The sequence below is a fragment of the Lycorma delicatula genome, chromosome 7 (assembly GCF_047948215.1).
Source record: "Lycorma delicatula isolate Av1 chromosome 7, ASM4794821v1, whole genome shotgun sequence".
Taxonomy (NCBI): Eukaryota; Metazoa; Arthropoda; class Insecta; order Hemiptera; family Fulgoridae; genus Lycorma; species Lycorma delicatula.
Window position 1 is genome coordinate 104014628 of NC_134461.1, and position 27792 is coordinate 104042419.

Here is a 27792-nt window from a genome sequence, read left to right on the forward strand (position 1 = left end):
GCCTGGTGTGGTATCTTCAGCCTCCCAGGTTTCCAAGTCACCCCCACCACTTCTAGGATATGGAAGAGTCTGATAAAGTGCCCAAAGAATCAAAGCACTCCCTAAAAGTTATTTAGAAAAAAAATTGTATTGTATTTGACAAATAATCTTCATGCAGAGTTTTATATATAAAGGAAAAGAATATTTTTATAGGTATGAATATTATTCATTGGAATGTTTGCAGTCTGTTCTCACCGTATAATTGATCGACTGAGGCAAAATTTAGATATCTGCTTGTTGAATGAACGGTGGATCATGCATGTTTGTATCTAGTACATCTTCATGTCTCAATCTGTTGTGTTTGACATCCCTACCTCCATATCTTATATAGTGCATTTTCAGAAATGTTTTTTGAAGCGATCACAAACAGGTTATTTCAGTCAGTAATAGTGATTTGCCTCAGAGTTAGCTACCTAAAGGGTATTTGGGAAAGCAGACTGGATCAGATACAAAGATTCATTTAACCAGTATAATGAAATTGGTGACATGATCCACCAACTTTGCACACATGATACTTGATAGTGCAAGTGAATATAACCGCTGGAAAACCTAGGCGCCTGCTTCCTTTGTAGAACAAAGAATGCAGGAGCACATTAAGGGATTGTCACAGGGCTTTGCGTAATTTCAATCGTAGGCTCACAATAGAAATGCTCTGCGCCTACTGCAATGTGAGGCTGTATGCTATTGCATGTTTTGGTGTGCTATGTCGATACCATTTCTCGGACAACTCAATCATCAGTTGTTTGGAGAAAAGAACAGTCCATGTGTGGATCAGAACAATTATCAATGCCAGTGGATTAGAAAGCTACAGCATCCATGTTACCGTACCAATTGATGGTGAACACAATTGGTTGCTTGTTTAAGTCAGTTTCACTAACAGTATCCTACTGTCCTGAATTTATGAGGTATAAGTTGTAGGTATGAAGGGTGCCTTGTATTATTGGAGATTTGCAAAATTGATTATACATTCCTTTTTCTTTTGATGAACTAAGGTATGCTTTGAAAAATTCCCATGACACTTTTCCTGGAAATGATAATACCAGGTTCAGTATGTTATTTCGCCTCCCAAGATTCCTATGAAGGGATGTACGACATCTTTGGTATATTTACAATAAAATATTCTCTGACCAGGTGTTTTCAGATTCTTGGTCAGAAGCAATAGTGATTGTCGTACCGAAACCTGGTAAAGATAAATCATACAACACAAGTTATCGTCCTATATCTTTGACCAGTATCCTGCAAGTTGAAATGAATGATGAACTATCGTCTTGTGTGGTACCCTTGTGAGAGAAGCGTCCCAATTGTCCCCGAACAATGCAGTTTCTGCCAAGGTAGATCGGTATCAATCATGTAGTTGCCTGGAACTTCTGTTATTCAAAACGCCTTCCTACTTCACCAACCCTTGGTTGCTGTATTTTTTGATATGCAAAAGGCATACAACAAAGCTTGGAGGAGAGGAGTTCTAAATATACTATATGAGTGAAATATACAAGGAAATCTTGCATTTATCAGGGATTTCCTCAGTAGTCAGTCCGTTCAAGTTGGAACGACTATATCTGAAAGTTTAACACTAGAAAATTGAATACCAAAGATAAATGTCCTAAGTGTTACTTTATTTGCCGTATCCATAAATAGTGTAACAAACTGAGTGCGAAAACCCATTGTATGTTCTTTATTTGTAGATGACTTTTCAATCTAGAGCTTTAGCTACTAGTGAGAGGCTGCTCCAAAATACAATAACCTGTTTAGGATTGTGTTGTAAAACAACTGGATTCACGTTTTCTCCAGAGAAAACAAAATGCAACTGCTTTTCACATTTGAGGGAAGATATTGACTCTTCAACTGTTTTTACATGGTGAACTAGTTGAACCATGCACACTGGTTAGCTTCTTAGGAATGTGGTTTGACCATTCGCTAACATTAGTAACACATTTAAAGGAACTGAAAGTAAAATGTTTAAAAATGCTAGACATGCTGAGAGTTTGTCTCCCCATACTCTATGGGGAGCTTATTGAGTATGTATGTTGCACTTCTACCAAGCTCTGGTCCGTTCCCTCTTATACTATTGCTGCATGGCTTATTCATCTGCTCGATTCACCGCTCTTAGAATGCTCGATGCAGACAATCATTCATTCATTCATCCATCTTGTTGCAGGTACATTTCATTAAACCCTGTGGTAAGTCTAGCGGTGAGCCATTACTTTGGAATAAATGAAATCAAATAATCTGCTCTTATAGCTCGTATTAAAATGCAACTAAATCATCCAACCTTTGATGCGGTGTTCTATATTGTATCAATATCAGGAACAGCTGAGATCTTACTGCTCCACTAGGCATCAGAGCTCAGTGCCTCTTCTTAGCTCTAAATATACAATTACCTCCAGTACCATCTGTTAACATTGTTATCCTCCTTGGTGGCCTTCTATTGTGAATACAAAAAAAGAACACAAATCTGGTTGTCTTAGGAAACAAATTTTTAAAAATTGTAAATAGCGTGAATCCAGATGTTTCACAGATGGCTCTAGACATGATAATTCTGTTGGTTGTGGTTGGCAATAAATACATGTTTGGTCTTTCCAGTACTGTCAGTGTTTTCTTTGTTGAGCTGTCTGGGCAATTAACTAGACCTTAAATCTACTTAGCCCAACTTTCCAACATGTACTTGTCTGTTCAGATTCCATGAGTGCCTGCCTTGCAAGCCATTAGTGATATGTACTCATACACCCTATTGACTGTGATATACACTATTATTTCTGAAATGACTCAATGTAATACAACTGTGAACTTCTGCTGGATCCCCAGCCATTTTGGAATTTTAGGCAATGAGAGCGCTGATCGTGCTGCAAAAGAGGCTTGTGCACAGCCTTTTTTCTCAAATCCATTTGTTTTGAATGATCTTGTTAGTTTTCTCAAGAGTATGGTTCTTTACGAGTGGCAGGATGAATCGAATGGTACAATCAATTATAAATTTCAACTAGTTAAGGTCACTGTCACCTTGGAGCTCTTCATATAGGAGTAACTGTCATGAGGTAGTTATTGTTTGTGAATAGGATCACCCATTGCTATTTGATGACTCAAACTGATGTACCTGTTTGTATTTGCTGCGATTGCCAACTGACAGTACACCACATACTTGTGGACTGTGTCTACTATGTGGCATTGTGTCAGAAGTTTAAACTAGGGGTTAACATATGTCCTAGTAAAGTCAGTTATTTTTACACGGATTTAAATACTAGATCGTGGATACTGGTGTTCTTTGGTGGTTGAGTTTCAATTAACCACACAATCTCAGGAATGGTCGAACTGAGACTGTACAAGACTACACTTCATTTACACATATACATATCCTCTGAAGTATTATCTGAAAGATAATTCCAGAGGCTAAACAGAAAAAAGAAAAGGGGCTAACATATGAAGTATCTTAGGGAGCAATGCATCAATTTTATCTAATGTCCTAAGATTTCTCAAGGCTGCACATCTGGATTCAAACATTTTATTAATACTACATTATGTTTTTAAAAACTTGCAATACAAAATAAAATAAAAAGTAATTTAAAAAAATCAACTTCATAAGAAAATCTTTTTAGAGATTCTATGCATACAACCCAATAAATAATAAATGGAGTTAGATGACCAAACAGCAATCATAAAATAAAACCCCAAAACCAGAGCAACATAAAAAAGAAATAAATCCAACAAAATTGAAGCTGAAGGGAAACTATCAAAATAACAAAAACAAAATGGTAACCAAAAAGTAAAATCACTTTCTAAACGGTTTTAATGCATCACCAAAAGGCTGAAAAAACCAACTTTATTAGGACAAAATTGAATATATCCCAATATGTTGCACTCGATAACAAAACTCAACCATTAAATAATTTTATTTTTGTCTAAATACTTTTTTTTAAGACTGATGCAGTTTAAAACAGTACTACCCAGTAACTCCACTGAAGCTGTTGTTAGTTGTGAAAGGTGCTATGAGAGAAAAACTTTCAGTATTATTTTTCAAAAGTGAGTTGAACATCATATAAGAATTTTAAGCTACTCAATGAGTAAAAATAAATTATTTTAATAATTTTTGCAACCATTAAAAAAGATTTTATGGCTAAACTTAAACATTTTCAGCTAAGTTGCAACAAATAATTTTCTGTTAAGTGCAAATCAGTCATTATTTTTCTGTGATGTGTTTGAAAATTTATCAATCGTCCTGTAATGCCTACAAAATTATTAAAAGTTAAAACTGCATCCTGTAAATTTTTTACCTTTCTGATTATTAAATTTGACACAAGCAACCAAATAATTGTGTTCAAACCAAGAATTATTTTTATAGTATTTGTCTAAAGATGTACTTTTATCTTTAAGTTTCAGTTATATAATTTGTCAAAAGAGAAATTAAAATAAGTTAACGCCATTTTAAAATACCTAATTTTATGGTAAAACAATTACTTTAATCTACCTATAAAAGACTATAAAAAAATGCCTGGTTATGCCAAAAACTGCTACTGTTTTTCATTGAAAGAAATGAACAAATTCTGATATTTAGAATACACTGTCATCAGATACTTATAAATGTTTCAATAGTAACTTCAAACAAGCTATTGAATTCAATCTAAACAACAGATAATTTTAAAATTTGAGCTATCTATTATGGCTTATTATGGCTTGTGCCATCTATTGATCTGCTAAAAATCAAGTTCACTTTTATAATAGATTCCAGAAATAGAAAAGTTTCAATGTACATTGTTAAGCTGCAGAGTACTGCTCTGTAGCTTTTCTGAGTTACTAATAAGGTATAAAATTGGTTCAACTAAAGTAGGGTGTTTATTTTTAAAATGTGCTTGTACTAATGCATTATCCAATTCTGATGTTAGTACCTACATATGAGAGGCTGTTCAATAGATGTTACTGTTGATCTACATACATTATTTTAATAATCAGTTCTAACAATAAGAATATGTTAGAACAATAAGAATATGTTAGGAAAAAACATATTAGAATTCAAGAAAAATATAAAATGGCTACTGTTATTAAGTAAATTATACATTAATCTTGAGAACTCTTAATGCAATTTTCTACATCAATAGAGCTAAAGTATTTTAAAATGCTTATTGAAAGTGTCAGCAACAGATACTAGTAAAGAAACAGTACATTCAATCAGATAAAAATATTTAAAAAAACTAGTATACATCAGTAGAAATAGTATAGTACATTTTACAAAAATAAATCTTCCATGCTTGAACAAACTAAAACCATAAAAACATGACATGCACCAAATGGATTTAGTTATCATAAAGCACAGTGAAAACTGGTGTGTCCTGCAGCAAGCCAATGAAGAAATTTTAAACATTGGGATTTTCGGAATACCAACCAAAAAGGATTTTTTTCAACATATCTTTCTGAAAGCAAATTATAAGAAATACATTATTTAATTTGATCATAAAACTAAATAAAATGACGCGGCTCTAAAATTTGTAAATAGATAACTAATTTTTCCATTTCTTATCGTAAAATTGTGATAAGTAAGAAATATTGTAGCAATTTACTTTATTCGAAAGAAAAATATTAATTTTTTTTCTGTTTATGCCCAGTTGGTAGCATTGACATTACAGATGATTTTTGTTTTCAAATCATTCCTAACCTACGAAGAGTATTGTAAGTTTCGCTTATATCGCTGCTTATGTATAAAATATATTTTTAAAATGCCAGATAGCCCTGTTATATTTATTCAGTGTGATTGGGATGATTTTTTACGGTAGGTAATCAAGTTAGTAGTTGAATGTAAATTATTTCCCATCAAATTATAATTATTATTTAGTGCCAATGTATCTGACGAAAATTCTTTTTGATTATATTCTCGTAGTATACCTTGCATGTTCGTAACATGTTTATGGTTTTAATAGAAAATATCACCCTACAGAAGAATAGATTTTTTTTATTTTTTCTTTAAATTTATTTTGTTCCTAATCCCTAAGTATCATTCGTGTGTAGTAATAAAATCTTTTTTTTTAATTTCATACAACAATATTTTTATTGCTAATTTTTCCGTACAGTCCTTTATATTCCTGAAATTTATTAGCCATATTATTTTAATCCAGCAGCATTAATTATCTTGACATCTTGGATTTGGTTCTATTTATCAAACATTTCCCCCTTTTTTTAAAAGTGCTGCATTTGTATTTTCTGCAACAACATATCAATCTCTGTTTTTATGCTAATTTTTTTATATTTAAGTAAAATTTTGTTGTCTTAAAATTTTAGTTATTCCTGCATGTATCCATCAGCACTATCATCAGAAATTATATTTTCTCATTACTCAGGACTTTCTTCTAGCTATTTTTATTTTCTTTTTTGAAATATCCAATTACTGCTGTAATTATTTAAAAAAATAGACCTACCAAATCTACTTCTCTAGTGACTTGTAGGACTATAATTTATATTAACATAATTTGCTTTAACTTAACATTCTTCTCTTTAAGTCTAGACTCCCTTCTGACTTGACAATCTGAGACAGAGTTTTCAGTGTTTTAGATGATTTTTAAGCTGAATTAAGCTTTTGATTGTATTTGCCTAAAATGACAATATTTAAAAAAAAAATTATTCCATAATGGCTGCTTAAAATAAATAGTTTCATAAATATTGTTGTTTATTTTTTAATTACTATTTATTATTTTTATTTACTTTTTAATTATTCCTTAATGCCTGCTGATGATTTTTATAATAATGAAAATGGAAATCTAGAGGTAGATTTCGATTAAACGATTTTTGAACATTTTTTTTTGTTTTCCAATCTATGTAAGTATATTCAGTATGTAGAAATTTAGATATATTTTAATGCACTGTGTACTTATGATAGGATGTTGCTTGTTAAAAATACATGTGGGGATATAAGTAAACAATTTAAGAGTTTACAGTTTTGATGGGTTTAAGAATTTATAATGTATTTTTCAATTTAATGATTTATTAGAATTTGTTAAAATTATTTGTAAGATTCAAGTGAGAAATGTCCATTTGGAGAGTTTCACTGTTCAATTTAGGGTTTTATTCTTTGTCAAAAAGACTTCATATTTGGGAATTTTGTGGGATTTATTATATATATTTTTTGCAGGGGTTGACGCAGAGAGAATGTTTTAGAGAATTATCTCATTGATTATGTAATGTATATTTTTTACTGTAAATCTTAAGGAACTATTTCATGTGTTGATTAATAATTATTCTCAATTTTAGGAAAACACAAGGAAGTTTGTGGGTTTCTTTAAAGAAAAGAGGTAAGTTTATACCTGCTGTTAATTGTTGATATTTTAATTTTGAATTTATAACTTCCTATTTGTGTTCTCCTTAGAAATTGTTAAAAAAAAACATTGTTATTCAAGAAGTTTTTGTTTTACCTGAAGACCTGTAGCTCCTTCAATAATCAATAAAATTTGCAATATTTCAATATTAAAACTTCTTTCTAAAAATGTCTTTTGTTTCTGGGGTCTAGTAAAAATTTTATTAGTTTACCCAGTGTTTACTCTGCTGTCCCTTCCATACATTTTTTAACTCCTTGGGCACCCTAATTTACCAAAAATATAAACAAAGTGAAACTGATAGAAAAATGAAATTGAGATTATGAATTTCAAGTTATGAAGGTTATGGAAAATTAATTTCAGGTTATTGAATTTATGAAATTAAGATTCAAAGATTGTAGTTTATTATTTTTTTAGTCAATGCTTTTCTGTATTAAAAAAAATGACTTGAAACAGTTTTTTTAATACACAGCTATAAATTAGGTAGCAACAATAAAACAATATATAAAATGAGATTAAATTAAAAAAAAAGTACTGTATTTTATTGAAAATTGTCTGTTATTTTTTCTGTATTATTTTACTATGGTTATCTATATTATACTTGATTAAATTTAAAGCTTTACAAATGAATTAAGGCTGCACAAATGAATTTGTTCAGTCCAGTTCATGTATGACTGTCAAATTTCAAAACAAATTTTATGTTTGGATTTAATGAAAATTTTACATACATTAAAATTAGGAGGTTTATAAAAGTTACACCTGTAGAAACATGTCAATGGATGTGATTACATAATAGGGAATAACTACAGTATATATTTATTCAGTATGCACTCGGATATGTACAAAATATGAATTTTCTGTTTTTCTTCTAGCAGTTTTTGATTTACTCAGTCAAAATCCTGCAATGGCTTTTTATTTTCAATTTGAATTATTGTTTAATATTGAATACTGATGCTCACATGAGTCATGGTGATTTTGTTAATTGTCTGTTTATTATATACTCTTTTATATGATTTTCAAAATTTATTTTCTAACTGTTTTCTGTGTTGATGTTTTTATGTAACTGATTTTTATGTTTTCAGTTTGATACTTGATTTTTCCTTTTTGTCTATTTCCCACTTTACTGGTTCAAATAATTTGTTCCTTTGATTTTTCTGAGGACAGGTCTAAATTAGTTTCTAGGTCTATTTTACAAACTAATGTAAATTTTATGTAAATATATTTTTTTAAAGTAATATCATTGTTAATTTTATGTGAGGAGAAGGACATGGAATTTAATGCTGTAATGTAATTGATTTTTGTCCCTTGGGAGGTTTACTGATTGTTTAATATTCTTTTAAAACAATATTCTTTGTTATTGACTATTTTTTGAGTAAGAATATGATGGAAGTAGTATTTTTTATTACAATAGTGAGAGTAGTTACATGGTAAAGAAACAACTGGCTGCATCTGCATTAAAAAGAAAATTCAAATAACTAAACTTTATTAAATAATTCTGGGAATTTCCAAACTGTAAACAGTTGGGAGCTTTTCTTTATATTGTCAATTCAAACATTTCTACTATGTAAATAATGTCAAAATTATTATATTTGTCGACTTTTAATGAAAAAGATAGCATATAGATTATAAAAAGGGTCAACATGTTTAAGGCAGAATATAGGTCTCGGGTTTGACATGTTGTCAACATGTTTTCACCATTGGTTATGAACATATATGTAATTCACATGTTTAAATGTAAACATTGATTCGTGTATTGAGTGAGCAATTCAGGTGGGTATTCTGTAAATATTTCTTACTGGCCAGCTTTAAGTCATCAACATTGTGGTACATGTGCCTAAGAAAGTTATTATTTTTTTAAATTATTTTATGTTTGAAAAGTATTGAAGAAAGTGTTCAAAGAGTCATCCTTGTGTCCTTGGGTGTTCATGGCAGCATTTAACCACTGAATTGTATATTTATTGAATTATACTCTTTTTTATAAAGTTCTGTCATGATTTATAAAATCAACAGCTTCTGGTGGTTCAGTTAATTTGGATTTTAAGAAAATACCATGATTTTGAAGAATCATCAGAATTTAAAGTTACTAGAAATGATATTGCATGAATATAGTGATCTTCCAATTGTTTCTCATTTTATCCATTTAAGGAAGTGTTTGATTGAGGTGGTCTCTAACTCGAATTAAACACAGGGTTGAATAATCAAATTAAACACAGGGTTGAATAATAGCTTGGGAAGAACATCATTAACATCATCTTGTAACATCTGAAGATACAAATGACCTTTTTTATATTCATTAAAGAATTAAGGTTACAATATTCCAATTTTGGTGAATCCACACCATAACATGAAGGTTACCTACATTGTGTACTTTTTCCATAATTATACAAGGAATTCATTAGGGCAATAACATTTTTATGACCATTTGGTTTGAAGCAGCGTCACGGAGTAATAATTTCCTCACCCTTCTATCAAAATTATCATATTGGAATGCATGAAACAATCTTAGTTCATAAAACTTAGAATTTAAGTTTATAAAATTTAAGTTTTGTTAGAGTCTTCTGTAAACTTGATCTAGATACTTCCAGCCTAATAGAAGCGTTTCTGATTGATGCTTGAAGGCTTTTTTCACAAATCTTCACAAATTTGTTTTCTAAAGTGCCCCTTTTTTTTGGTCTACCTGATGCCTTCAGTATTCCTAAACATTATTTCAGCTTTAAGTACTTATTTCAGTTTTTTTTTAAATTAACTTTTATTGCAGATTGTATTTCTATACGTGTGTTTAATAATGGTATATATAATGGTATGTAGTTTAATTAAGCAGTATTAAATTAGTTTTATATAAAGATATTATTATTGTTCTTTGTGAAATGGATCTAATTTTATTATTTACCTTGTTTTTATTTAGGTGATTCAAATAATATACATGGGAAAATAACAAATGCAGGATTTGATAGTAATGAATCGCCAACATTTTTAGCAACAAGTGGATTTTCTGCTGAAGTTTTAGCTAATGACATGATTAAAGTTGAACATAAACAATCACAAATATCAGCCGTGTTTGTTGCTCCAACCAAAGTTTATACTGATATTCACAAGAAATCTGTAAGTTTGTTATTTATTTCAACTGGTATGAATGCCAGTATTTTCATAAATTGTTTATTATTTCTTTTAACTGTGACTGGTTTTAATTTATTACTTAATGTAGTGTTAAAAAAAATGTAATGCACTTAGAGATTCAATATTATATATTTTTTATATTATTCAAATTTTTCCCACTTTTTCTGAGCTTAGGCATGAGAGGATTTAAACAGGATTATTCTGCTGCAAACCCTTTTATATGTGACTTAGATGCCATTTTTCCATAAGGAAATCTCTCACCCATCCCATAATTATGTTGCTTATGCATATTTCCAGTTGAAAACAAATATATAAAGCATTCAGCTAGATCACTACTGATAAAAATGATGAGATATTCTTGTTTGAAAGTTTTATGAATAGGGGGCTTTAATAAACATAACATTCTAACATTAAACTTTTTACAATTATTTTTTTCTAATTTCCTGCAAAGATAAACCAATTTGTTTACTTGGGTGAAATTAGAAATTAATTATTTCTAAAATTAATAAAAGCGGTAGTAATGACACATTTGATTTCATTATAACAATTTAAGAGTTTTGAATTTTTTGAAGTTGCATGTGTGATTAGTATTTTAGAAAGATTGTAAGCAAACATTATTGATGATTGAGAACAATTGCACAGAATAAAAAACTGAAAAATCAGATTTTTTTATTCCCATTCTATTTTAAACAGTGTCTGCAAGTCTCTCAGGTTACAGTTTATTTTAAATCCTTAATGGTGATGCTTTTACTTCTCCACCCATCCATCAGTTTGTTTGTTAACAATTTTTATGAATCGCTTCAAAATCAAAATTTTCAAATTTTAAATTTGTAATGAGATTGTGTTTTAATAAGTTTACTATTGTTGTTTCAATTATACACAAATGTGTGCATTATTTTTAAACTAATTAACTCAGTTTTAATTATTTTTCTGTAAATTTAATTTTATCTTTCTAAAAAATTATTTTTTTAAATATATAATTATATTTTTAAATATTTTAAAGTAAATGGCTACTTTCTTTTTAGATTCCATGTCTAGATGTTACCACTACTGGGTTATGTGTGTCTTATTGTGTTGAAAATAACCTTGTAGTGTGGGACTTTAACAAAGAAGAATTAAAGGCAAGTAAATTATGATCTACTTCTTATTTAGTATATTTTGATATTAAATCATTTGTATCCATATGCACTTCTTCTAAATGAAGAAATGTTGATTGACTAAAATACAGTTATACTTCTTATTTTGATCTTTTAATCCAGAAAAAATATTCTATAATTTGAAGTTTAATATGTTTCCCCTTTAGAAGATGTATAAAATTAGGAAAATGATTCAGGATTATTTTGGGGATGTTATTAGTGTAATTTTATTACTGCATTCAGTTTTTCTAGAAAATTATTTCTACATTTTAAAGAGTTGATTAAGGATTTTTTTATTATTAGTCACAGGAGAAGTGTCCATCAGTAAATGTTACAGCTTGTATTCTTAAAGACTTAAAATTTCAAGTATATTAGATCTACATTTTGAAGGTTTAGAATTTTTGTTCTGTTAGTTTTGTCATTATTACATAGTGACTATTAGCAGAGTATTTTACATACTTATCTGAATTGTGTAACTTATTTTCCATTTAAGCGTGCATGTTTAACAGATGTAAGATTACTGATCCACGATATACGTTGATTTGTATTTCAATTTCAATTTAGCAATTTATTGGTGTACAGATGTCTGGGTAGAGATTTTTAATTTTATATAATTGTAATCAAAAGTATGCATATTTCTTATTTTTAAATTATAATAAAATAAAATATAATTTCAAATTTTTTTGAGTGGAAAAACTAAAATATAAAACTTCAACTACTGATAATAAAACAAATATAATTGGTACGATTGTAAGTAGCATTAAGAATAAAAAAATATTGCAAAAAATCTAGAATACTATAATATGCTGTATTTGCGAAAAATTTAAGTTTTCAGTTTTCGCATAACTCAAAAATGATTAGCCATAGAATGTTGAAATTTTCTATATAGGACTGTTGTAACATCTAGTTGTGCACCTTCCCTTTTGATTGCAATTGACTCGGCCAAAAATGTGTATACAGTTAGACCTCTAAATAAAGTAAGGTTTTAATTTTGAAACATTTTGATTTTGGACTTTTTCTTAACTGCAGTAGTAAGCCCTCATTGAGAGCTTTTCAACAATATATCAAAAGTGGTACTTATTTTCATTGGTTCCAAAGTTACAGCCAAATAAAATTTTAATTAATGTAATATTTGGATCTTGTAAGGGGAAGGCACATTGGTTCGAATCCAACTTCATTTCCTTTTTTTAATTTGAATATATTGATTTATTAATAATTATTGTAAAAAAATTATTGATTGAAGGATTGTAAAAAAAAAATTAATAATAAATAATAATTCAATAATAATAAATTTCTCAAACATGGTTACTGCTGACATATTTAATAAATTATTAAAACAGTGAAAATCCAGCTTACCAGCAAATTAAATGTGCTCTCTAGATCTTTCAGATCATTATCAGGAGAATAAAATAATTTTAATTGATAAAATTACTTTATTTTATGGTATTATTTTATTCTCCTGATGATGGTCTAAGGACTGAATGATGTATATTGTCACATTTAATTTGCTGGTAAGATGGATTTTCACCTTTTTAATAATTTTTAATTATTCAATAATAACAGTATGAAAACAATTCAATTCAACAATTAACAATTACAACAATAAACAATTCAACAATAAAAAAATATGAAAAAAAATCAGAAGTTATTAGTGAAATAAAATTTTATGTACTTTTCATTTTAATTCAAAGATTTGTACAATCTGAGATTAATAATTATTAATAAATCAGTATATTTAAATTAAAAAAAAAAAAAAAATGTATATGAAGTCAGATTTGAACTGATGTGTGCATGGTTATGGATACGACACGTTCTTACTTACTCCACATATCTACTTGAGCGACGTGAAACAAAATTAATACATAAACTAATATAAAGGAAATAAGGGAAATTTCCCATAAGGATATTTTTAGGGCCTTTTCTTGAGTATAATTGAATATTGTGCGTTAGTATTTTGTGATGAAGACATGTAAACAGTGTACTATTCACATTCGCAATATGGTTCAAATTGATGCCCTGAAGCCCGTGCCTTCCCCTTGTTAGCTACAGTAATATGGATGAGAGTAATATGTATAGAATACATAGGATGTACAGTAATATGGATAGAAAAAGGTCACTATAGTTATTTTTTTCTGAATTAGAAATAATTTACTTACAAAAAACAATTTTTTTTTTAAATATAAGTACGATCTTAGTAAGTATTAGTATAATACTTACATAAGTATTAGTAAATATTAGAATATTTTTATTTATGCATTTGTTTCTGTGTACTTTATAACTAAATATCGCTATAAAATTTAGTAACCTTTTCCAGTTTCGTTTTTGTTTTCATTTTGTTGATGGTTAGATCATAATAATTTAAAAAACATAGTATTAGATAGATATAAGACTTGCATTTATTTAAAGAGTAATAAAGGGACTTTAATCTATCCTAATATTTCAGGTAAGATTGTTGAATTAATAATTGTGTAAATATTTGTTGTTAATAAAACCCAGTATTTTAGCAATTGAGTAAATGTCCACTTTTTTAAACAATTGGAGAATCGTATCTCACTTTCAAATAAAATAAGTTTAAATGAAGTGCAGCCAAAAATGTGTATATGTAATTTAATAGGCATACAAGGAAGTCATGTGGTGTCCACATAAGATTTTTTAGATTAAAAATTTGTTATGCTAATCAATTATTGGAATGAAATAAGTGAGATAATGCTCAGGAAATTACATAAAATTAAAATCTACAACTAAATGTGCATTTTAATTGTTAAGCATTCTTAATCACTAATTATGAAGTGGTAAAAATAAATAAATTAAAAGTGAAATGTTCATAAATCAATACAACAAAAAAATTTTACTTATGAACAATTAAACAAAAATGTTCTTTTTTTGTCAAATATTACCTATTACATTATAATTTTACAGAAATGTGAATAATATCTGTGATGCAGAGTAAATCTCTTGTGTTAGATACATATAAAAGCTGTCAAAAAGTATCTGGATTTTACGATTAATTTGGCTGAGGAGCACAGCTGTGTGCTATGAAATTTTTGTTATATATATTTGTGTTGCAATTTGTTCAAAAGTCAAATTGATGCTTTAGTTTCATTTCAAGACATAAAAAAAATTGTTATTTATTGTGGGCAGTGCATTTGGTAAACTCTTGAGTTACTTGAAATAAAACTCACAACAATGTCAACAACTTTCCAGTTGTAGTTGAAACTTCAAGTATAATTATTGCTATTTTTATAAAGATTTTTGGGGTTGTGTGGAGTTACAGTTGTCTTAGCTTTATTATTCTTCAGTTACATTTTTTACTATGGAGATCACACTGAAAAAAGGAAGGAACAGCCTTTTCTTTTTGCCATATGGGCTTCACTTATAATTTTAAGATTATTGGCAACTAATTTTCCCAATTTTATATAAAATCTTGTTGATTCTTTGTTCTAATTTTGAGTTAATACCAAAGTCACTTAACAACAGCAGTTGATATCCATCTGTTAATAGAAATATTTTTAGCATTGGTTCTAGAGTTCTGTTGGCCAGCTGAGTTGTAAATTGCACAGAATTAAATAAGTAACTGCTGCTGTCTCAACACTGTTCCTTGCATTATCTCTGAGCAATTAGTACTGTCTAGTTTTTCTCTTAATTGGGTGAAATTGTTATCATTTTTTAAGTAAATGTCTTAATTATTTATTTCCATTTTCTCTAATTTATAATTTTCAAATTCTTTTATTTAGCTGAAACTGGAAGGCCATGTTGGTGAAGTATACAAATGTAAATTCTTTCCATCAGAACGTGTCGTCTTGACAGGCGGGGGAGATATGCAATTGAAGATTTGGTGTGCTGAAACTGGTCGTTGTCCTGTGTCTTTAAAAGGTCATAGAAGAGCTGTGACTGATTTTGTTATCATTGATGTTGGAAGAAATGTTATATCTGTTAGCAAGTAAGATGTATTTAATTTAATACATCTAATACATAATAGTATTTAATCTACATTTAATAGTATTTAATTTAATTGATATTATGTTAATGCAATGATTATTTTCAGTAATATTGATTTTTATTCATTATAAAGGTTATAAATATATCTGCATGTTGTAAATACTCTCACTATATTTGTTTATATTTCACAGAATTATTGAACATTTGTGCTACTGTAGTTAAGTTATAATAGTTCTGTATTATGCATAATGAAGAGTTTCTACTATTATTATATCTGAAGCCTGTAATAAATATTGAAGATGGTAGTAGAAAAAAGTTTAGATATGCCCTGCAAGTGTCTATGTATTGGCTTATAATAATGCATATAAAAATAATTGTAAGTATGCCTACAATAATGAGATTGAGGAAGCCATTAAGAAAACTAAGGAGGACAAAGTAGTTAGTTGTGGTGCCTGTGTAGAAGTGTTTAAAGCTACTGAGCAGAAAGGGGTATTCTGGTTAGCTATAGTATTAAAGCTGAGATAAAATTGAGCCAGACGAATATATAAAGGTTATCTTCTCTAAAATGTAAAATATTCTGTATAATAGTGAAAGGGTAAGTTAAAAAAAGTAAAGGGGAAATGTATAAATTTTAGAGATTTAGTTTTTACTGCATAGGCAGCAAAATTATTGGAGAGATTTGAAAGGCAAAATTAGAAAAGTTGTGGAAGGAAAGTTAGAGGAAAATAGTAGTTCATTTTGAATAAGTAGTTACGATTTACTTTATTCTTTTCAGTAAGAATGTCAGTGATAAAGATATGTGAATTAAACAAGGGTTAGGAGATGGTATTTTCGGATAAGTTCAGGGTGAGCCACAGGAACCTGAAGAAAAGTGGATTGGTAATTCTTGACTTGAAGGTGGGAATCATACTGATTAGATATCGGGTTCAATTTCAATAATGAAGCAGTGGGTGCTGTACGCTGTGCATTTGTAATAGAAACTTATTTTTGTATTGATGGTTTGATTATGATTACACAGTTATTATTCAATCAGTGATTGTATATTCCTCTCCATGCCATTGTACTGCTTTTAAAAACAAACCAGTAAGTCCTGATCACATTATGAGAACCCTTCCAAACATTACTATTAGATACAGGCAGGCAGTATTAAGGAAGCCTCAGTGCTCAAGCATAAAGCATGCTTCAGAAATCAGAAGAATTACTGTAGCGTGCTCATGCTTACAGTAATTTTACTTTAGCTGAGGATGCAACAGTTAAATGAATATGATAAAAGCAAATTGAGTGACATTCTGCAAGAATTTTCTGAACTTTTTACTTTTACCTGTTAACGCAATGAACAAACAAATTTTTCATTACTGGTATGATTTTAATCCCCACCAGCTTCATGTGTCCCCTTTTCAAAGTCTACATATAACTGTCTTAGGTCAAGTTTTGGAAATGAAGATCCTTATTTTTTTTGGAAGAGGAAGCACAAGCAGTGACAGTTATTTCTGCTAGATTCAGAACAATATTACAGAATCCATGTTCCTAAACTGCATCACAGTGCGATCAATTTGAATGTGGAGTGGTTCAAGCAGGTTGAGCCACAGTCTATATTTCTAGATCGTCTATGGTGTTGGTTTGAGAGTGGTTTCCAGACTATATAATTTTCAGAGATGCCCCACTGCCAGCAATTCTCAAATTTGTTAATATGACAAATTGATTGGAGTTTATTCCATTTATAGCCAAGATGGAAGCTTGCCAGTTTGGATATGAAATTTAAACTCTTCCTTCTGCACCCTGTAAAAGGGTATCAATAAACTCTGTTGTAAGCTGACTGCCTGCTTTTATAAGCCTAATACGAGGGTTATTTTTTTTTCGACAAATGTCTAAATCGGAGTGTTGACTATATAGAGGAATAGCATAACTATGTAAGTACTTGTTACAAATAAAAAAATTTTTTATTTTTACTGTGGTTTTAATTTCATGACTGATCGGACCTTGAAAAAAAAATAATCCTCGTATATGATTCCATAAGGATGTCAAGCCTACTGAAATGCAGATTCAGTTCTACATTAACTTTACTTTGTCTACCTCAAGTACTGGCTGTATAATAAAATTCATATATTAATAACAGCCCTACTGACAGTGTTATTGAAGAAGGTGTTAATTATTATCTCTGAAAGTTTCTTTAAAAGAAAAAGTTCCAGTAATTTGAAAGTGAGTTACTGTATATTTAATGACTTTAGAGTTACCATGTTTTTTCTATGTTTAATTAATTATATCGTTGAAAAATTATTAATTATAAACTTTTTTCTTTTTGTTAAAAATGTGTAAGAATATTTCAATTTTAATCTGAGTTAGTAGTTTTATAATTCTTTTTTTTAAAAATATAAGTGTGGTTACGTTTTATATTATTTATTAAACTGTCATTTTTTTGAATCTTTAGAGATGGAAGTGCTAAACTATGGGACTGTGGTCAATCTTCATGTATAGATACGCTGATATGTACATCATCTGAAGTTAATTGTTGTGCTATTACATCTGTTTCACCATCATTTCCTGTTGGTGAGCCTGAAGATTCCCCAAGTAAGTAGATTTTGTAAGAAAAGATAATGCATTAAGACCTCTAAACAGTGGACATCATGGCCACGCTAAATGTCTGTGCTTTATAAAAATATTGAGGGTATATGTATATATATGGATATATAATCCAATTTTGTGTTTTCAGTGTAAATTCTTAGATACTGAAAATTTAAACAAATCTTTATGTTGTTTTTTATCACTTCCTTCCCTCCTTTTTTATTTTTCATCCCTTCTTTCTTGGGTAGGTACCATGGGAATTATATCTTCTGCCACATTGGCTCCACCTGTTGTCTCATTCTTGCATTCTTAGTAACCAGAAAACAGCTTCTTTATTAGAACTCAGTAAGTAGGGTGAGAAGCCGTCTTGAGGTACTGTGGGGTTGCACACCTAAACTAAGGGCTGATGCAAAGCCTTTTTAATAAGAGTAAGCCTGTTGCTCCTCATGTAATCTTTTCTAAGAATTTGGATGATTACTGTATGAAAGAAATATGTAGACCATTGAATTTTTTTTATTGATAATTGGAAAAAAAATTAAAATCAAATTTATAGTAGTTATAAATTAGAAATTAAGGGCAATAAACAGTTTATTATTAAAATAAAAACAATTAATAGGCTCTGATGAGAGGCTTCTGGATAATTGAAGTTCATAACAAGTTTAGCTGTACTTACATTTTCTTAGTATTATTTTCTTGTATATAAACTCATGGAAGTACAGGTTAGTCATATTGAAAATTACTCATTCAATTAATGAAGATAGTATTCAATTAATGCATAATGTGATTGTATTATGTAGTTTATACCACCTCCACTTTTACTGTGAGTTTGATAGCACTAATTCTAACCCTGGAACATGATTGTACTGTTTGCATGCTGTTACTCATTTTTTACCGTTTGATGAGCCAATTAGAAATAAGATGAGCCATTTACTGTTTGATGAACCAATAATTGTGTTTCATGATGTCACACTGTCGTGTCTAGTTAGAACTAAGAGTAAATAAGATTTAGTTGTAGTAGAGCAGTATTGTTTTAAACTGTGTTTTTTTACTACTGCTTTAAAGCTGTCATTAATTTGCCTTTTTTATAAACTTTTTAGCTACATAGAAACCTTTGTAATCAATAAACCCATTTTGTCTTTACATAAATGATTAATTAATTCTTGTCTGTGGGGTATTCCATTTTAATTCAACAAATGATCAGTGCATCACTATTTTTTATTTTGATGATATTTGGTATATGATAACTACCACCTTGTAGTTGCCAAAAAATATTTTTTTTATATTTAAAAAAATTTTTTCTCGAGTAATAGACCATTTTCTGACTTGCCAACAGGTAAAAACCTCAAATTTTGTCACTTTTTCCATGAGCTGTAGCATTCTTATTTTACATCGTACAGAAGGTCAAAAAGGCTTTTTGGAAAGAGTAAAGATGGAACTTCATCTTACTGTACTCAAAATTCATTTTGTTGCATAACCAAATCTTGTAATGTTTACTGAAGTTATGTTTACAAATTGTGTGCATTTACCTGACCACAATATTAATACTAGCGACAATACAACATATCAAATTGAAATTAAAACAGCCTTCTACAATATTTACATTCGGGATTACACAAACATTCATGTCCATGCATGTCTATTCACTTTCATGTTTAAACATGAGATTGTGTGTATAAGTAATACTTTAAGTAACACTATCTCTCTTGTTTCCTGTTTAGCCTCCGGTAACTACCGTTTAGATAATTCTTCAGAGGATGAATGAGGATGATATGTATGAGTGTAAATGAAGTGTAGTCTTAGAATATAAGCCATCTCATTATAGATACAAAATATTTTGTGTAGTAGACCTACATTAATATTTGAAAAAATACACGCTTAAAATCACAGTTAGAAGGAATGGTGTTTTTTACCGTTTTTGATGACTTTACTCGTCAAACCCTTTGAGTAATAAAATAAATTTTATCTGGTTTAAAGTACGTAGAAAGTATCTACTTCTGTAAAAATTTCAGATTTTTGCCACCTGACCCACATGTGGTTTTGGGCCCCAAAAATAGGATATTTTCAAAATCTTACGATTTGGCAGACATTTTTTTAATAAAGGACACTCAGTAACAGGTTAATTTTTTTCTCAGAATATATATTACACTGTAATCCTTATAATTCTGCACTTAATTTTAGATATCTTATGTTTTATATTTTCAAGTTTTTGTTATAAAATGTTAAAAAATAATTAAATTGTGCCTTATATAAAGAAAATTCATTTTTATATCTTCTTTAATTCTTTGTGTTAGAAAACCAAGGAATGTGAAATTTTGACTTAAGTAGAGGAATCCTCACTTTAGTTAGCAACGGCTTACTTTATTTTGTTTATCTTTATAAAAATAATTTGTAAATTACCCACTGAAATATTCAATAAACAATTCTGTTCATTCATTGAAATAAATTATTTTGAAATAAAATAAATTTGCTTTATCAAATAAGTGATTCATGATTGGATTAAAGTTGATTATAAGTTGTCTCTGGATCAGTAACAACATAATTAACTGATAGCATTACACTTTGTTGCATGTTGAATGCAACATATCCACCAGCATATAAAATATCAATAAAAAATAAGCTGCTGCATAATTTGAACTGATGTGGTCAAAAGTTTAGAAGTTTTGTGAATTGAAGTAAGGTAGATTATGGTTTACATATTTCTGCTGATTAGTACCATTTTAATTGAAGGTAGTAGATTAGTTCTTAGTATTAACTGTAAATACTGTTTCTGTTTTCAGTACTATCATGAAACATTTGTATTTATTAAGACAGTTTATTTGTTTAAATTTCACAAATTATCTCAGTATTAACATTTTATTAGAAAACTATCTCTCTGGGTACTTCATAACAAAAAAAATCCTTGTATTGGAGTTGTAATTTATATAGTGAAATATTCTTTAAGACTAAGCCTTGTAATGTATGTAGAATTCTGTTTGCACCATTATAATTATAAATTGGTTTTTTCCATCAGAGTAATGACTAGATTTTGTACAAGTTAATTACTGTAACAAGTAGGCTTATTCATGTGGATAATATATATTTATAGAACTCCTGATGAGTGAAAAAAAATTAGTGATAGAGTTTTAAAATTTATTTTCTTTGCCATTTTTATATATGCATTTAACTTTTAGGTGAACGTGAAATTGGAACTCAAAATAAGATTTTAATACTGGGCTGTGAAGATGGAACTGTACATTCTGTTGCTGTATATAGTAGAAGGAAGTTGTTTACGTTGGTTCTTAAATCTCCTGTTAATTCAGTGGCATTTTTAGAAACGACTCATGAGACTGATGTAGAAAAAAAATTTGTTGTTGGTTGTCAAAATGGTGAGCTACATATGTATGGTGTTACAAATCCTAAAGAACTGATTGGTAGTCTGTGGGAATTAAATAGTCCTGTACTCCATATATTACCTTATAAAAATATAGGATTTTTAGTATCTCATGCTGAAGGATCTGTTTATTTTCTTAAAAATAATTTAAAAGAAAAATTATTTTCATTAACAGGACCAGATTGTGATCCTGTTTTTAATATGGCTACTGATGGACGATTTGTGTATACTTCTTGTAGAGATGGAGTTGTTAGACGATATAATCTTGAAAGAGTTTTAAATAGATTATCCCAAAAGTGAAATGATTAAAGTATTGATACTACTGTATTATTATGGCTATAAGAATTTGACATTTCCTATATAATAGTAAGAAATAATTAGTAAACTACAAAATAAAATATTTTTGATTTTATCATTTCTTTAATGTTGTATTATTGATTCTATTAGGCTTCAGTTAAATGATGAAATAATAAAATGAATATGACCACAGTAATTTTAAATGTCAGATGATGATTTTATGTATTTTAAGCTAAGTACTTGTATTTAATTTGAAAAGTTAAACTATAATCCTTCTTATGCATTTTTGAAATGTATGTGATATGTTTGTTAAAAATTTCAATCTCATAATATTATTTTTACTTATTGAACTGGTAGTAATTAAATTATAAACTTAATTTTTATGTTATGAAAATCTGATTTTTTAACACTTTCAATATGACTGGAACAAAGACATTGTTCTTTTTAAGAATTATTCATTCTGTATATTTTATTTAGAAAAAAAGAAAACATACTTGAATATAGTTTGTTTGTTAATTCATAAAATTACTTTTTTAAGTAATGCAGTTAAATTTGTGTATATTTTTAATGTTTTTGCTGCTTTATTATTAATTTTTAGTAAGCATATCTTTCATGAGTTCTTCCATAAGAACAACAAAACCTTGTTTTTCTAATAAGTGTAAAATTTCCTTTCTTCTGTAATTAACCACTTAAGTTTCAGAAATTTAACACCTAAATGTGAGCAGGTTTTCAAGTAATTAGTTTTTATAAATCTGATTCCCATCTTCTATTATAATATTTCTGTAGCTTAAATTTTCTAAGATATGATTGGGATACAATCATCTAAACCCTTCCCAGAGAATTCTGTATTTCCAGTGAATTTGTTATATTTTCTAATATAAAGGAAGAATTCTCAACCAGTTGTTTTCCATATCTGTTACTGTTTTTCATATAGACTTTTTCTAATTAAATTTATTAGGCTACTATTTGGATGAATGATTTGGAGTGTATTCTAGTCGACTAAAATAAACATTTAAAATCTATTGATAAGAAATAGGATTACAATTCTATCAAAAAGGTTTCCGGGAACCTTCACAAATTATATTCTTTCTACCCTTAATCATTCTGATAAACCTTTTTTCACCTTTTATGCAAATTAATGTATATATAATGGTTTTAAATAATATGGTCATAAGGTATTACTAAACATCACAGCACACAGTTTTACGTCTAATTGGATACATATTGAATATTGTTTAATATCAGTATCACATGGGAAAACAATTAACAAAACTTTTATCATATTTCACATTTTTTGTTCTGCAGAATGCCCTATGAGGTTTTTTTTAGCTATTTTGGAACCACCAGATTATGAAGGGATTGAATTTTTTTATATTTTCCATAATCAATTCTTTTTTCAGGAAATTAATTTTTTCATAATTAACAGTTGTAAAAAAATAGAAATATAGAAAATAACCATCTGGGTATAGCAGTTGATGTTAAATATTATGACACTGTCATTTAACTTGGAAGTTGCATCAATTCAAGAGTATCATATAATATTTCATGATTAGTATTTTCTTTGGAAGTTTTGATTAAAATTTTTGCTTTTAATGTGCCAGATATTTTTCTCACAAAGAGATTTATTTGAATCATTTTCTGAGTGAATAAAAAGGATCTATGAATGAACTTTATACATAAAATTTAAGTTACTTAAATTATATTACTTAAAAATATGATTCACCTAGAATAAGGTAGATCATACTTTAATGATTTTCTGGTATGTTGATATCATAATCATTCAATATTTAGTCCATTTATAACATTTATATTGTATAGCTTGTATTTGACTACGATGGTTTAACAAAATTATAAAGGTGACTAATGCTTATGCCACCAGGGGCTTCATGGGCTAGCAGGAGTAATATTAAGGAGGAGAATGTCTGTGATGTATTTTTTGTCTTCCTTATTGTTACAAAAATAAAATCATATTGCTGTTGAATACTCATACATTTATGTCCTATAATCAGAATTATTGTTGTGGGTGGACGATACTTGATACAGAAAACACATATCCTGGCATTTTATTGGACATTTTCTTCATATTTCATAGCATTATTGTTACAAATAGAAAGATAATTTTGTATTTGGAAAAAAATATTTCTGGTAGTGTATGAAACCCACATATTACATGATAGTGATGTTTAAACCTGGGAAAATTCCCTAGAACAATAATGATAACGAGTTTATAACTTCTCTGAATTATGTTTATTTCTTATATATCTAATTTTTTTTTCATATTAATTAAATTTTTAAATAAATGACATTTAGAAAAAGTGGATTCAATAGTTGGTATATATTGACATTAATATGCTAACAGGAGTGTAATTGTTTTACATAGTTTGTATTTAAATTGATAATAATTATTCTGTGTATTAAAATATGTATGCGCATTAAAATATGTGTTGTAATATGCCTTGTAATTAATATATTCCTTTAATTGCTCTGTGTTATTATATGCATTATTCATGAAGATGAATTTTTAATTGATTTGCTGTTCAGTATATTCATTATCAGATGTAACATTTATTTATTTTTTTTACTGTTTTTTCTTTACAATTAGAAAATATAACTTTAATAATTATTATAAAATCGTTCACTTGTAGTTAATATTTAGAGAGAACATTTTTTTTTATTAGGCTGAAATAAAGCTTTATGTGTAAAATTGTATTTAATATAGATATTTTGTATTGTATGAAGTGTTATTAGTTTTTTAAAGTGGGTTTATGTTGACAGTTTTTGTATTATATATTCACACAACACAGTTTTTAAAATAATATAAAAATGTATTATCTACTCTATTTATTGTTTTTATTAATAGCAGGTTTTGTAAATAAAATGGCTAATGTTCTTATAAACCTGACTTCACTGATTGAAAAATGAATTTCAGTCCTTTGATTCTGATGATTTTAATTATAACTTTGTTTTATATTAGGTGATCCATTTATTGATAATCATGTGAAAATAAAAATGTACCCTTAAAATATCATAAATGATTCGATAAAAAGTTATTTACAGTAGCTAGATAACTGAATTCTATAAAAATATTGTGTAACCAGTTTGTTACCCAGCAGTTAAGTAGCAGGCATCATAGAGTGAATATGTTCAAGTAACATTACATTAAATTTTGTTTATTAATAACCAATTCAGATATTTTCTTTATTGAACTGTCAAATTAATTTATATCAAAATTTTATAATGTGTCTAAAATTTGAATAATTTTATTTTTGTTGATGATAAGTTCACCACATAAACTGAAAGTTGTATGTGGGAGTGTGGAATGGAAAATATTTTGTAGTATGACAAAAATGCTATGTCTGACCAGGATTTGAAATGTTTGACCAGGTACTTGAAACCTTCTGGATGAAAAAGTAAAAGAATGAAGAGAGAAGAAAGGTAAAAAAATGTTGAACAATGATTGCAAATTTTCTCCTTTTCTGACTATAGTGATGTAGAAATAATATTCATTAGATTTAAGTTGCAAACAATTTTTAGATAAATATCTAAAAATCATTTTTGGATTTTTTGTATTTCAATTTTTTAAGGGATGTTATGGTATACAGTGTGATGATTCAACGAAAACAGCCACTGCCACTATTATTGCATGTGTGACATGACTGGCTGCACATGCCTCTGGTTACCTGGCTAAAAAACATAAAATAGAAAAAAATTGACTGATGGGAAATGCAAGTAACCATGTAGTATGGGCAAAGTCACAATGTTAATAAAAAAAATAAATGAATATATATATATATAATATATTTATTTATTAATAAAAACTACCTTTACTAATAAAACCAAAATAGCAAGCCTGATGCAAAAATTACCACTTATTACAGTAAGCTTTTTGAATCTATGTATTTTATCATTGTAAAATATAATATTAGCAATATTTTATCATAATTTTATATAACAATTGACAACTGCTGTGACACTTGAAGATAAATAATGGTTCAGAGACTAGCTATTAAAACATTTGTGTCAGTTTAAATAGTTCATCATGTTTAAAATTTACCTGTTCATTGATAAAGAATGTGTTGATTATTCACATATACAGTACACGTGGTACACTGGATTATACCATACTGGATTATATACTGGTACATCTAAATATATTCTTGTTTACATAGACGTTCTGATATACGTGAAGAAGTAAATTTTGAACATGATATGAACTATTTAATGTGTCATTACTGTTTTACAAGGTGCTGTCAAAAAATTATTAGGTTAGCCAGTTAGTTCAACTCTTTATTTTTATAAATTTATAGACATTTAAAGTGAAATCACAAATAAGATTATAAACTTAAAGATAATTTTGCACTGTAAAATCATGTAGGTATAGGCTGCTGCCATAATAATACTATTACCTTTCTTGATAACTACGAGGGATGTTCAGTAATTAATGAGACATACTGATGTAGGGGAAAAACGGTTCATTCAGTGATAATAAAACTCTGTGAGGGTCAAGTTGGCAATCTTGGGAATACATTTAATCAGCTGTTTGATCATAATTAATCTAAACATAACCTCTTTTGTTGATTTCAGAATGTCAGCTTTGCTTGAAACTTTTAAGCTGGAAGGCCAATTTTCAGTGATATGATTTTCCTATCAGAAGGTGTGAAACTGGTGGAAATTTACTTAAGAATGTTGAAAAGTATGATGAATAGTGTTTTAACCATATTACTTATACATAAGTAATATGTATAAGTATGTGGAACAGTTTAATTTTGGCAGAACAAGTGTGACTGATCTCCATTGATCTGGAAGACAAGTTGAAGTTTTGACTACTGTGCTGTAAAATTGCATAAATGATCTTATTCGCGAAGACAGGCGAATTAATATTTGTGTAATATTAGTGTTGGAACTGTGCATTCAATCATTCACGAGACGCTGAATTATCACAAAACATGTTTGAAATGGGTTTCAAGATAGTTGACTCAAGCCCATAGACCCCGGATTCGCATTTGTTCTGAGCTCAAAGAACGGTTTGAAACAGAAGGTCTATCATAGATCATACAGTCTGTGATGAAACGTGGATACACCATTTTGAACCTGACCTAAATGGCAAATTTTTGAGTAGAAACATCTGGATTCGCCCACCAAAAAAATTCAAAACTCACATATCAGCCGGTAAAGTGATTTTGACGGTCTTCTGGGACTCACCAGGCCTAATTTTTAGCGACTATTTAGAACAACAATATACCTTGAATAATGAGTTATATCTAACATACTCCAACAAAAAGTGTAAACCACTATAAGGTAAAAATGTCAGGGTGCTCTCTGAAAAGGTGTGATTCTTTTGCATGATAATGCGTGCCGCCACATCTCTCAGAACAGGAGAAATGCTCAAGAAGTTGGGTTGAGGGTTGGCACATCTTCCTTACAGCCCAGACCTCGCTCTGTCTGATTTTCATTTGTTCAGCCCGCTCAAAGACTTATTATGCAGCAAGAAGTTCGACTACAACAATGGTCAAAAAAGCTGTACATGAATGGTTCAAACAGCAAGGTAAAGCTTCTACACTGCGGGAATCAGAAAGCTTACAGAACGGTGGTACAAGTGTCTAAATGTTGCTGGGGACCATGTTGAAAAGTGTAAGTGTAAGTTTCATTGCCACTGAATAAATTGTTTTTTCTGTACATCAGTTTGTCTCATTAATTATTGAATATCCCCTGTCTATTTAAAGCTAAACCAAACAATAAGACACTCATTTAAGTAAATACAATATTAGAAGTCTACTGAACTAGAAAGAGAATACATTCATACAATGAGAATACATTGGTACAAAGAATTTACATTCTTTGTACCAAAGTAAATAATGTAAAATTAGCCTTTTCCTAAATTTAAAATCTTTATATCCCCAAATTTTGAATTTAAAGACTCTTCTTTATATAATTAAGGATTCTTAGTAAAATTAATCAAAGAACTGTAGTCGCTTAAATTTAATAGTTTAAGCATTTCATGGATAAATATAATACTTCTTCCTACTCACTTTTATGTAATGTTTGC

The 27792-nt window shown here is 28.8% G+C and overlaps 1 protein-coding gene across 2 annotated transcripts; it reads left to right on the forward strand.

The window, feature by feature from the left end:
- The first annotated feature begins 5675 nt into the window (after positions 1 to 5675).
- LOC142327674 (proteasomal ATPase-associated factor 1-like) lies at positions 5676 to 27348 on the forward strand. Of its 2 annotated transcripts, XM_075370910.1 has the most exons (8): positions 5676 to 5791; positions 7264 to 7304; positions 10231 to 10427; positions 11468 to 11563; positions 15313 to 15518; positions 17946 to 18085; positions 21250 to 21444; positions 26331 to 27348. In XM_075370910.1, the coding sequence occupies exons 1-8, from the start codon at positions 5739 to 5741 to the stop codon at positions 26378 to 26380; spliced, it is 978 nt and encodes a 325-aa protein (XP_075227025.1). In that variant the 5' UTR covers positions 5676 to 5738; the 3' UTR covers positions 26381 to 27348. The 2 variants fall into 2 exon arrangements, with proteins under 2 accessions (XP_075227025.1, XP_075227024.1); XM_075370909.1 differs by lacking the exon at positions 26331 to 27348 and having other exon boundaries at positions 21250 to 24637.
- Positions 27349 to 27792: the final 444 nt, after the last annotated feature.